This window comes from Serinus canaria, chromosome 14 (assembly GCF_022539315.1).
Source record: "Serinus canaria isolate serCan28SL12 chromosome 14, serCan2020, whole genome shotgun sequence".
NCBI lineage: Eukaryota > Metazoa > Chordata > Aves > Passeriformes > Fringillidae > Serinus > Serinus canaria.
The window spans coordinates 16,235,783-16,248,749 of record NC_066328.1 but is presented as its reverse complement, the minus strand read 5'-3'; the positions used below and the strand labels follow the sequence as shown (position 1 = coordinate 16,248,749).

The window sequence follows — 12,967 nt, the reverse complement described above, 5'->3', positions numbered from 1 at the left end:
TTTCACTGTTTACCCGTAACTGCATTAATCCTTTACAACTCTTTGGAAGTTTTATCTCTACGGGGAAGAATATAAATTACTAATTTCACTAGGAATCCAACATACAGCTTAGAGTATTTCTATAGTTCAAATTACAAAATTATTTCATATGTGTAGCTGCATAAGCATGCTACAAAGCACAGAAAGCATTAATGAAGTTTTATCTATTTAAGGCCTCAGTACCAAGACTCAGACCCATTTTTAGCATTATTTCAAAATCAATTTCTTTGAAGGTGATTTTTGAAAAAGCGAGCTTTGATGATTTACCAATTGTTTTCCATCTACATAAGGGAAAACAAAAGCTTTTAAGACAGCTACAGGTGTATCCAGTTTGTCTGTGGTCATCTCCTCAGACAAAGCAGCAATACAAGGATAAAAGCTGTTCACCATTCATGACACTGAATACACTTACAGAACTCCTCTGCCTTATAGTTAGTCAGCTCTGGTTTTACATCTTCCTTTGTACAAATTCTGAAGTACAACTGAGTGAAACGCTAAGATACTGTGCCCGTTACAATCTTTTTATAAAGTTGGTTACAGAAATTAAACATGGTAGAACCCTAAAAACATTAATAAGTGCCCTCATTTTATAACATATTGCACATGACTGTTTTACAGAGATAGCATCTTTCAAGTTCCATTCTCAGCAGAAGTCAAGCAAGCAAACTGAACCAGTGTTATATGTTGAATAATAAACCAAACTTAGCTTCTCAGGTGTAAAGAGCAAGTATTTGCCAATACCTGAAAAAAAACAGGTACTGAAGAAATGAAAAAGTACAGAGTATTGTACTTAAATAATTTGGGCATGCGTAACAAATGCATGCTGATTGTACGACTTACAGTCCCTCATACAATGGACAGGGAATCATTATTAGTCCTGAACAAAGGGGGAAAAAAGGACAGCGAAATAATAGTCTAGAACAGAGGTATATCTATCACTTGTGAAGCCCACCCAATTCAACACCATTTATTTAGTCCAATGCCTAGTAACTCACCTTTGCTTTTTCACTGGGTTCACTGGTTGTGCCATAAGGAGTGTTATGCAATTCCTTAGAGACAACACACAGAAATTCAGCCTGATCTTCATTGCCATAGTTATAGGAAGAACCAATACTGACCAGCTGAAAGATGAAATTTTAAAAAAAAGTCAATTGTATCTCCACATAAAACAAATTCCATGAAGTCTCATGATTAGTACAAACATTCCTCACTCTTCAGACTGTAGGCTGTGCCTGAAGCATGATTCTCCACTTCAATGCAAATACATTTTGATGCTGACAAATACATTGACAATACACACTCTGATGATAACATACACACAGGTTTTTTTTTTTAACAGTTACAGAATTAATGATTCACTGTGAAAGAAAAGACTGTGGAGACAGGCCAGTGAGGAAGTAGCCTGTTCCCTGTTTCTGTTATTTACTAGAAAGGTTCCTATCCTCCAAAGTTAATTTTTAAAGTTTATGTGTGGTATCTTAACGTGGCATGATTTAACATGTAAATGGCTGCATGCAGGAACCTCTTTAGCCTGAAGGGATACCCATCAGTACTCACAGAATAATGGTACTTCTATTAAAACATATTTTGAATGAACAAACACAATATTTGCATCTGATTGGAAAACAACAAGACACGGTATGGTGGGACATCAAGATTAACATCTGAAATTCATACGTACTGCTACAAGGAAGTTAATTAAAGAAGTGCTACAAGCAGAAGCCATGTATAATGAAATGTGACATATTTACAAGTTTCTACAGTCTCTGCATTGAATGATAAATGACAATTTACTGAGAAAGAAAAATATACTCAACATCACTACTACTTCTTATGCAGCATGTTTATCAAATGGCAGAAATTGTCTTACCTTACACACAATACACTTACCTAATATGCTAGAAGCTTTACATGCTTGCCTGCCTTTCCAAGCCAGATTCAATTCAGATGTAGCTGGTTCATTTATTTTAAAGTTTTATTTCAAAAGCACAACAAGATAATGTGTGATCTACAACATAATGTCAGATCTACTGACACATATCAAAGTCCTAAAAATAAAACTGTTGCACAGATACACTGTGTCAATTTGTCATTACCCAAACTATATTTAATCTATCTACCAAATCATCACACATATACAACAAGACTACCCTATTCCCCAATTTCTACTGTACCATTTAAGTGCTCTAAAAATGGCCACATAGAAAAGGCCTAACTTATTTTTCTAGGGTAACGGCACTTAAAACACTGTAGTTACCTCTGTAAAGACAAATAGTGTACTACCATTAATCTAGCAGAACACCAAAGAGAGTAAAAGATTTGCTAAAGCAAGAAAGATGAAGTCAAGATGAAGTCCCGATCCAGAGTGTGCACTTAAGGGATAAAATTATTCCCCCAACAAAAACTGAAGTTAGACTAAAGTAAAAAGCAGCTTCCATATAGCACTGTCAGAAAAAAAAAAAAGCCTCACTGTACTTTCTAAGGAGAGGAGAGGGCTGTTCAGATGTTCCTGCACTGCAGTAAGACAGCCAAGAAAGCACTTTCACAGATGGACAGAGCCAATGTCCACAAAGAACAGCAGGCAGTGTGTCTACATAATGAATCGACTTGACGTCAGGCCTAGGCACTGTCAAAAATTTTTGGAGCCTGATGATATTACAGCATACAAGGTTCAGCCTTCCATGAGCAGCACTGCCCATCAAAATTCATCACTCTCAAATTACATACTTCAACTACACTGAATGTGATCACCAGAAACCTTCCCTGCCTCCTCCTCTTCTAACATCACTCTAGTTCTGCAAAATACATATATAAACAGTAATGAACACAGGCAAAAATTATTGTTAAAGACATTTTTTCAACCAAAACTGTGTAAGGAAGTTACAAACACCCACGTTTCCTAGAAGCACCGATGGATATAAAGACATCATTTACCTTGAGACATTAAATCAGCTAATCTTTCACAATGAATACTCTGCAGTCTGCACCATACCATATTTGTGCAACATAGAATCATGAAACCCACAGAGTAACTAGTTTCATAGTTGCACAAGATGGACTAAAAAGTCTACTGAAAAGCTGGAAAATCAACTCAAATTTACTTTGTATATTAAGATGATTTGTTGATTGTCTTTCCTATCAACAAAAAATATGCAGAGATTTTCAGAAAATAATAGCAATAATTAAGTAGCTTTAAACCCAACAAAGTGGTACAAAGTTTACAATATACATCATATAGCAATTATAAACAATTTCGTACAAATACAGTAACTGCTTCAATTATTAAGGTAGCAGGTAGGCCATTAAACAACATTTTTACCCCACTTAAAGGCTAGAAAACATCCAGAAAGTTTGCATACACATTTAAATAAAGCCACTCAAAATTCACCTTCTCTGAAGTTTGAAGAATTCAAGCATACAATTTAATAAATATTGTATGTAACTGAAATTGTACATAAAATTATGTAACTGTAAACAATAACAGTTGACTCTTCTTCTTGGAAAATGGCAATGACTCATTATCAGGTAAGCTACGTTAACTACCAGAAGGAAAAATACTTCTTTACTTATTGACACTCTAAAGAAACAAATGACCTCTCTGAAAGTAGATACCATACAAGACCCAAACATCAATCCTGTTTCAGCCAAGTTTACAGGTCTTCAGTTGACAGCTACTAACAAATGCTTCATAATCCGATGACGTAAATCAACCTATTGCACGCAAGTCTTTTTAGGAGACATGGCAGATTGAACATTTTTAGCCAGTTGGATAGGACTATCAATTTAGCTGACTGCAAAACATCTAATGATGTTTTGTCACTACTGAACAGTTGATAAAGTCACTTTTGCAGAATGAGACCCAAGTTCCTCAAAACTCCAACTCACAATACTCTCATAAGCAGTTTGATATGTGTACAGTCAAAAATGTAGCATTTGCACAGTAGCAACTGTATGCTAGAAATGTCGTTGTAGCTTTCTGAAATGATCAACAACAAGGCTGATGGCAGAAAAAGAAACAATGGAAAATGACTGCAGATTGGAACTGAACTGTTCTAATAACTAATAACTGTTCTAACTGTCAGGAACTGAGATCAGAAATATGTTTTAGCACTCCTATTCCAAAAATCACTTCATTGTTCCCAATATTGGTGACAACACTTCAAGAAGGATGCCGATAAACTGGAAGACTACCCTTGTCATGTCCGTCTGTCCCCACACTACCACCCCTGTCCCACATCCCAAAAGAAGCCACAACACATCAGAGTAATCTGAGGTATGAAAAACAGGTCAAAGAATTTCACATTATCCTTTGTATGTTTCTCAGAACTTCTGAAAGGACAAACTGTTTTTGTTTTGAAGCCACATTTGCTTCATGTAGCTTAAATTACCAAGAACTTAAGGAAGGACAAAATAACATGTTGAAATGGTAAATTCCATAGATTTGTATACTTTTAAATATATATAGACACATATATACGTATACATGCGTATATCTATTTTTCTGCATTGGTTTATTCCTTCCATGGCTTGTTTCATTACACTCCTTACTAAAGCAGTGTGATCCTATTTAAGCATCCCTGTGAGCCCCAACAGTGTCAGAACTGAGCACAGGAAAATGCCAGTGTTACTTATCACAGAAAATTCATTAGATAAGGATCCATTACTGCTTGCATGACACAAGGGTTGATCGTACTAGTAGGCTGTCAGCTACAGCTAAAAAAAGGCAAGAATGGAAAGCAACATTACTTTTATTTCTATTAAATCAAAAGAAATATAGTTATTGCTTGATGTGCCAATAGAGATCACAATTCTCCTGAAAAGAAATCACAAGAAGGAATTTCCTGTCTCATAATAAGGAACCTTACTTTTGAAGTGAACTAATCTCATGCCTAACTGAACTGAGACAGGTCTCTAAACCAGACACATTTCAGTAACATGGCTATACAGATTTACTGCATTGGTTTAATAATATTGATTCAAAATCTATATCATATATTTACCAGACAAATCAGCAATAGTATTGCTATCTCAGGTTTCCAGCTTGTATAAACAGCAGCCCAATCTTCTTCTTGCTCTGCCTTCTACCTCTTCTTCCTCTGCTTACCACTGGGGTTATTCATATTAACTAGCTTTCCTACTTCACCACTAGTAATTTCCTTCTCTATTTTGTGATGCTCTGATTTTCAAAACCAAGTAAATTCTGTAACGATTATTCTCAAATTCTATTTTAAATATTCTTGTACTTTGAATATTACTGTTTCTGTTTCAGATGTGGTTAACTCCTTGTACACTAGAAAGCCTGAAAAAAGGTCCTTTCAAAATTTTTAATTATACTATCAGCTAATAGAATCAAAAAAAAATCCTCCACTTATTTTTTTTTACAGAATCAAGTTGTATGACTCTAAGAATTGACTCTATGCCTTTTAAACATCTAATGCATTTGTTCTGCCTTCCCAAAGGATTTGCAAAAGGTTATGAAGATACACACGTATCAGCTCTTAAAACTCAGCACTGATGACTGACACCAGACCTGAAAGAATATTTATTTTAGGTCTCTTAATGCAATAGTCAAACTTCAAAGCTCAATTTCTTTTTTTATTATAATTCTTCTTTTATTTTATACCTGCATTAATTTCTTCACTGCCCTCCCGACCTTCCATTTTACAATGCTGTCTTTTACTTTGAACTATCCAGGACATGAACGCATGAATAACATCATTCTGCCGGTACCCTACACATCACTAACAACCCACAATTATTTCTCTGTTGCTGGAAGTATGAAACACCCACCTTTCACATTCCAAATGTTACCTATACAACTGCAAGAAACAGACAGTGCTAGGTACATTGAAAGCAGATTCTGCTATAAGGCTGGGTAACAGTTCGGGTTTCAAATCTAGTATTGCATGATTATGCGTCCATATAAAGTCACAAGCAAAGGTTTGTTTTTATTAAGCCATTTCACTATCATATTATCTTCATAATGTTATACTCATCTTTCAGACTAAATAACCATATATGTTGCAATAAAAAGAACAAGTACTCCAGGCATTTTGTTGATGAAAAAAACTACAGAGCACCAGGTTCCCAAATCAATTCACATACAACACTTCAAAATGTAGCACAGATATTTAAAGAAACAAAAACTGCCTCCAATGTTACTGAGAGCAAAAAATCCTTCTCAACCCCACAATTATTTGGAAGTAACACAGCAATCAAAAAAGCAGAACAAGGGGAAGAGGAAGGATGAGAAAAATAGAGAATGAATGAAGCTAGGATTCTCCATTTGGATTTCAAGAAAATTTCCCAAGATGGAAAAAACCCCAAAACAATAAAGCCAAGGAAACACCCAGCATGTTTTTTCAACTTGACACAAGATTTAAAACTGTCCATTTTGTTCTCCCCTCACTCCTCCATATTTTACTGATAAAAACTCCTGTTACTTCTTATTCAAATTTTAACATCCCTCATCCACCTAAAAAAGATTTAAGTTCTGAGTTACCAGAAATAAAGGGTTCAAACTCATAACTTAACTTTGGTGGATGAAATAATCATTTTCCTAGTTTACCAGAAATATCCCCTTCTGGACCCATTGAACTCAAAGTTGTATTTTTAGGTTCCCTACATTTGAATTGTACCTCTTACTTAACAAGTATGGATCAAAGGCTGTTAATTTCGGAGGAAAATTTAAGGAAAAGAAGTTATTGTGGAAGTAAGGACTCTCCCTAAGAAAAACCTTGAACTAAATAACCGATGGATTTTTGTTTGGTTGTTTTTTTATTATTTTTATAATGTGGACATTCATAATGTGTAATGAAATATCGTGAATATAAATAAAAGCCAGTCACAAATACACACAAACTACTATGTGCTGTACATCCAGAAAAATAGTGGAATGATCTGAAAGCAGCAGAAACGCAAGGAGGCCAAGCATATCACTGTGAGGGCAAAAAGAATGGTGTGACACACCTCACTGCAGCATTTCTGGAAGCATCTCTCTTCCCCTTTCACTTCCCGTGACACTATCAGCAGAAACTCTGACTGCTGAGCCCGGCCACAGCTGTACTGGGAACCTATACTGATAAGCTGAAATAACCAATCAAAGCAAAACACAAAAAGAAACCTTTGTAAAGCTGAAGTACATACCGTTATCCAAATTGTACAAGTAACAGATGAGCTCAAACATTCAGGTAACGCTTACTCGCCACTAGAACAGGTTGCTATCAAGCTATAACTTTAATTTCAACGTAAAATTTACTAAGGCAGTTGCAAAGCCCTTTTTAACTTAAATGGAAGTTAAGAATTACTGATAAGAAGACAGAAAACTCCCCATATAACTGAGTTTTAGCCAACTACTCTGAAAAACAAAGTTTGGTGCATTATAAAAGTAACCATTATTTTCCTGTCATACATTGACAAGTGGAGAAGGCAGCATGGATATAAGACTGGAAGGTGTTATGTAAAGCAATATATAAAGCCTGGGTATTAAAGAGCTTCATCTTGTTGCAACTACTGATAAAATACAGCTAAGGTAACATAAGAAGTCAACAAGAGGAAAAAAATGTTGAGTGGTCTAGATTAGTTTTAGAAAGAGTAATTTACAGAAGATCCAAGAAAATACCTGGAATGTAAAAAATTGTCTTGTTCCCACAAAAATCACCACCAAGAACACTGGCCAAACATCTAATAATTTAAAATTCAACCTCAGCTAAGTTTCTCGACCTCTTATTACAAAACGTATTTTACCTTAATAACACAGGGCAATTCCTAGCCCATTTAAATTAAAGCATAGCTTTTCAGTGCACTTTAGAGAGATTAGAACTTTAATTTATGTGTGAAGAGTTAAACAATTGCCTATTCTGAGTAAACTGGAGATTATGACAGATGAGAAGGCCCATGAATAGTAACTTTATCTATATCCTGCTATTGTATGTGAATAACTTTGAAGACAGCAGTTAAACACCATCCTCCTCATACAGTGAACAGACTTACGACTGCACTATGGTACCAGACTCAGGTTACATTAATCATTAAAATTTACATGATCAACACCACTGTGGTTTAAAGCATTTCTATTTAACCACTTTGCATAGCCCACAGTTTTTTATTCTGTTGTTTTGCCAAAATACAGTTTTTTTTCTAATTGTCTGAAGAGGCAACAATTGAAGCTAAAAATCCTCTACAAAATAACTCACAAAAAAGGGGCAGCATAATTTTTGATAGTAGATTTTGGACTGGGACTAATACATAATTGTACCGTTCTTGCAGAGCTTTCAAATGTGTTCTTTGGAAAAGGGCATCAATGCCATCTGCATTAGTGCACCAACAGTTCAGCACCTTCCACTCCTATTCAATAACCACATACAATCATATTTAACTATAAAATTTTGAAATGATAAGTGTAAAAAACTATTTTTTTCAAACCAACCACTTGAGTTGTTATATGCGGCTCAGAGCACAAGGACTCTTAATCTGTAAAAATATCACTCGTCTGAAAAAGCTGATGAGTCCATCATTTTTCATATACAGAGCATGGTGGGTACTGCCCCAGACTGCTTCTGAAAGAAAGCATGCTGCTGAGCAGCATCACCTTAGAAAAAATTACAGAAATGCTACAGTGTTTGAAGGTATTAACAATAAAACTGTTTATGCACAATATTCTAATCCTGCTTCAAGTGAGTACAAAGGAGGGAATGGGCTAGTGTGAGGTAATGAGATGCTAAGTATTATGAGATCATACAGCTGTTCTGTTTATCTACTTCAAACTATGAGTCTAAAAATATTCAACATGGGAGAGGGAGGAAGTAGGGAGACAGCTGGATGAAACAAGGATGTAATGTCCAAGAGAACCACTGGATTCTTCCAGTTCTAAAAGAGATTATAATAGGTCTTTCAGCAGTTGCACTGTCAAAGCAGTATTACTCCCAAATAAAATAGCCCCGAAGGGTTAAGGACAAGTAAAAGATATGGTGTCATTTAATCTGCTAAGAAGTAAAGGAGCTTTATTTGTAATGAAAGCTAGTTTCTCCTGACAAAGAAGAATGTTGAAAAACCTTTTTCCATGCACTAGCCAAAAAACAGTTGTGTATTAAGTGAGAGTTTTTTTCAGGGACTTAACATTTAGCTTGTGGCATGGCAAACAGACCTGGTAATACTTAAAGTGGAGTACTGAAGCAAAAAATCTTGCTCCGCGCCTGTTTAGTCTATTTGCTCATGGCTGTCTCCACGTTACCAGCACCTTACATATTTTGTCAAATATAAACAAAATGTTCTCTTTCACCTTTGTCATAAACATTTTTTAGATGTTGCTTTATTGTGTTATTAGAGTGAGACTAGACAGGATAATAGGCTTGTGCTTATTTCAATTTCTCCTATTGTAAGCATCAGACACTGAAAAAGGTGCTAGCAGATGAACACTTGTGTTTCAGAGTTAACAGATTCATTGCTCCAGTGCAGTTTAAATACTCTGCCGGATTAGGAATGTGAAGGATAAAGCAGCTGTACAGTTCACTTCTTACTTACAGAAATTATCAAAGATAACAGACAGATCTTGCGATTTTACAGTGTGTTCTTGAATGTACACTCAAAGCTATTTTTATGCACTGCAAAGAAAAAGAACATTCACATAGCTCACAGCTATCAAGCTTCACATCTACATGGGTAAAGTCCACCCTCCTTTGTGTATCAGGTTTTTTTATCTGAAGAACCACTCTTTGGGTCTGGCAAACACTGATCTCCCAAGCTCATCTCTTTTACCCAGAGCTCTTCATATCTAATCTATCGTTCACATAAACTTGAAGTTATTAGTTAATTCTGGCTGATTCACCCTTCAACTGCTCATGTGAAGACACCGAAGAATCACATTTCAGATGTTGCAGATGTTTTTATAGAAAGTCAGCAAAATTTACCTCCTGGAAAGCTGAATTTTTCTTTTGTTTTATGATAAATGCAAACACAAGTATCACATTTTAATTTCGCTGTGTACGTTTATCCAAATTCTGAAAATGACTGAATAAAAAAAAGATGCATGGAATTTAATTTGTAGTCCTCTTTCACAAAAGGTACTTCATACTCACTTCTTAGAAGACTGTGTTAACTATATCCCATATGGATTTTTTACCTGTTCAAATTTCCAGCCATCGGACATTGTGGAAACCATTTGAGTGAGTTCCTCTTCCTGACACTGCAGCACTCTGTATACATGTTTGACTGGCACCTTCAAGAAGAAATAGAAGATGCTCAATAGGGCATGGAATTCACTGTGTTTGTGACTTGTCTGACATTGCTTTTACGCTCCAGAAATGGTAAGCAACACCACTTTGAACCCATCTAGAGCAATGAATAACAAGGACCATTTTAGCTGAAACCTATAGTAAATGCTATCAGAGCAACCCTGTGATCCAACAACCTAGCATCAAGAGAAATTTGTCAATAACAATGTAAGTTTGTAGTATCTCCATGAAGACTCAGCTACCAGGGAAGTTACCAGTTACCTGAGTAGCAGAGTTAATGAACAAACTTTATCATATTCACTTTCATTGAGAACATGTGCCGCTATGAGAAGAGGCAACCTTCTCAAACACAGAGCATTACAAATAAAGAAAGCAACTTTGCTACAAAAACATATGACAGGAGCTAAACAGCATCTGTGCGTATGCTGCATAAACATACTGTATAAACAGCAGTTATACCATAGTTAGGCAACCTCATTATGTTCAGAAGATTTAAAAGTCAATGAGAAAGCTATGCTCTACAAAAACTGTTCTCTAACATAACTATTTCCAGAAATGATAGTATGGCAAGTTCTACCATTACCAAACATTTTGGAACAATTACTTAGAATGTTTTCAGTTTTTGAAAGACTGTGAACTTTGTAAGCAGACTGGCAGGAGCCAGCACTTAAGAATATTAATCTTTGTATACTAGTGATTCCAGATCATCCAGTGATGGAGCCAGCCATTCAGTATCTCACTGGAGAAATCAGGAGTTACATAAAAAAACAAATGGAACCCACTCACTACTTTTCATAGAACAAATAATCAAAAACACACAAGAAAACAGCCTCACCTGAGAGATTCTGCTGTCTCTTTCTCTTATTTTGTCCTTTACCAGTTTTATTAGAGATGTGATATTGTAGAATTCAGCCTCTTCCAGTACACCTAGTATGAAAATAGTTTTTGGGAAGACAGTATAACTAAAGACTCCAGGCCAAAATCACCAACCAGTTCATAAGATTATCTTCTCAACAGCTACAGAAAATTATTTATTTTTCTCTATGATAAGGCAGTTCACCAACCTTACAATTCTGGCTTCTTTCAGGTACATGTAATTCAATGTTTGGCTCATTCTAAAAAATTGTCCTAAAAATATCCCAAAGAAAACTGATGCCATTTCACATACAAAACAAGACAAGAAACAAAAAAATGCGCAGATACTGCTCCATAGCAGACTACTAAGACTACTGTACCTCAGGCCCTGCCTCAGGCTGGAATGCAAAAGAGAAATTTAAGTAGTCCTACTGAAAAATCTCTGCAGCTGCTAGTAAGCATAACATTTTTCTTCCTGTCATTTGAGAACTTGGAGTCTGAAACAAAAGCTTGAAGATATATAACTGCTCCTACTCATATGTTCGAGGCCTACCTGTTCTTCATACACAGTATGCTTCACTAATGCTCAACTAATTCACATGGAAATTATATTTCATACTATTTCTTCCTAGTATTGTTAAACTGTATTACCCTTTGATAAAGTCCTTCAATATGCTATCAATACAGTTTTATTACCATATGTTTTAAAACAGTCATCCTCCATTAGGGTAAAATTGATACAAACTGGAAACAAGGAGGGAGAAGCTGGGGACAGAATTCAGTCTTTAAAAGCATATTCCACACATCTGAACATGCCAGAACTTCACTTTTAGTTTGCTTTACATCTTCTAAAGCTTGCTTCCTAGGCAGCATTCTTTTGCTTAAAGAGAACTAAACCCAAATATTTCAATTACACAGGAAAGATACAAAACTACACAATAAAAGGCATCTCCCCTCATGTTTGAATACTTATGTTCCAACTGAGAATGGGGGTTGTGAAATCAAGAATTGTACTCAAAATGCTCAAATAACCCCATAAACTAAAACTGCATGACAACTATCAGTTTTGCTTGAAACAAATAGAAATGCTACACTGGTTAAGGTTTGCCATTTTGTTCTAAGTTAATTTTGGTGATTCAAAGGAAGTGAAAATAATAAGCAAGTGGCAAGCAAATGAGATATTTAGAGATGTCTTACCTTCCTCAGCTAGGTCCTTGTTAATAACCAGTTTTCCGTGTCTGAGATAGTTCAGCACTGGCCCAAAGTAGGTTGGGTCTCTGTCTATTAAATAGGCACCTGTTTCATCCTAGATTAGAAAAACAAACAAACACAAACCAAACAAACAACCCAAAACAAAGCAAAGCCCAAACCAAACAAACCAAAAACCTCACAATGATTTGAACATCCAGGTGGGAACTGCAAGCTAATATTCATCTTGCAGCGAGCAGGTATTCCGATATAGCCACATCCCTGAAAGCTGGATTTATTAATAAAAGGAATTAAACAATATAACTGTCATGGTATCAGACTGATCAATCAAATCATCCAGTACACAACTTCTCTTATCTGATCAATCCCCCTAACCCCTTATCAATAATTAACAACATTGCTAGCATGAAAGATCTAAGCTGTAAGTGAGAACACCAAAAGTTAAGGTTAACAATAGCACTTAAAACCAGGAAATCTTGTTTGGGAGCCTGAAGAATCAAAACAATGGCTACATTCTAGCGAGCTTCAAATACCAGTTTTTCCTTTTTCTTTTTTTTTAATTAAAGGCAAATAAACCTATTTTTTTTTTTAACCTCAACACTTTTCTCTAAAAACATTTGCTTTTTGTCTTT

General features: G+C 35.6%; 1 protein-coding gene across 2 annotated transcripts in view; it reads right to left on the bottom strand.

The window, feature by feature from the left end:
• Positions 1–12,967, bottom strand: part of KCTD5 (potassium channel tetramerization domain containing 5) — a 32,058-nt gene that overhangs the window by 12,034 nt on the left and 7,057 nt on the right. The window contains exons 2-5 of one of the 2 annotated variants that reach the window (XM_009091720.4): positions 12,324–12,432; positions 11,107–11,198; positions 10,160–10,255; positions 1,035–1,160 (exon numbers count right to left, since the gene is read on the bottom strand). In XM_009091720.4, the coding sequence (XP_009089968.3) occupies positions 1,035–1,160; positions 10,160–10,255; positions 11,107–11,198; positions 12,324–12,432 (423 nt within the window). The other variant, XM_030229563.2, reaches the window with a different exon arrangement.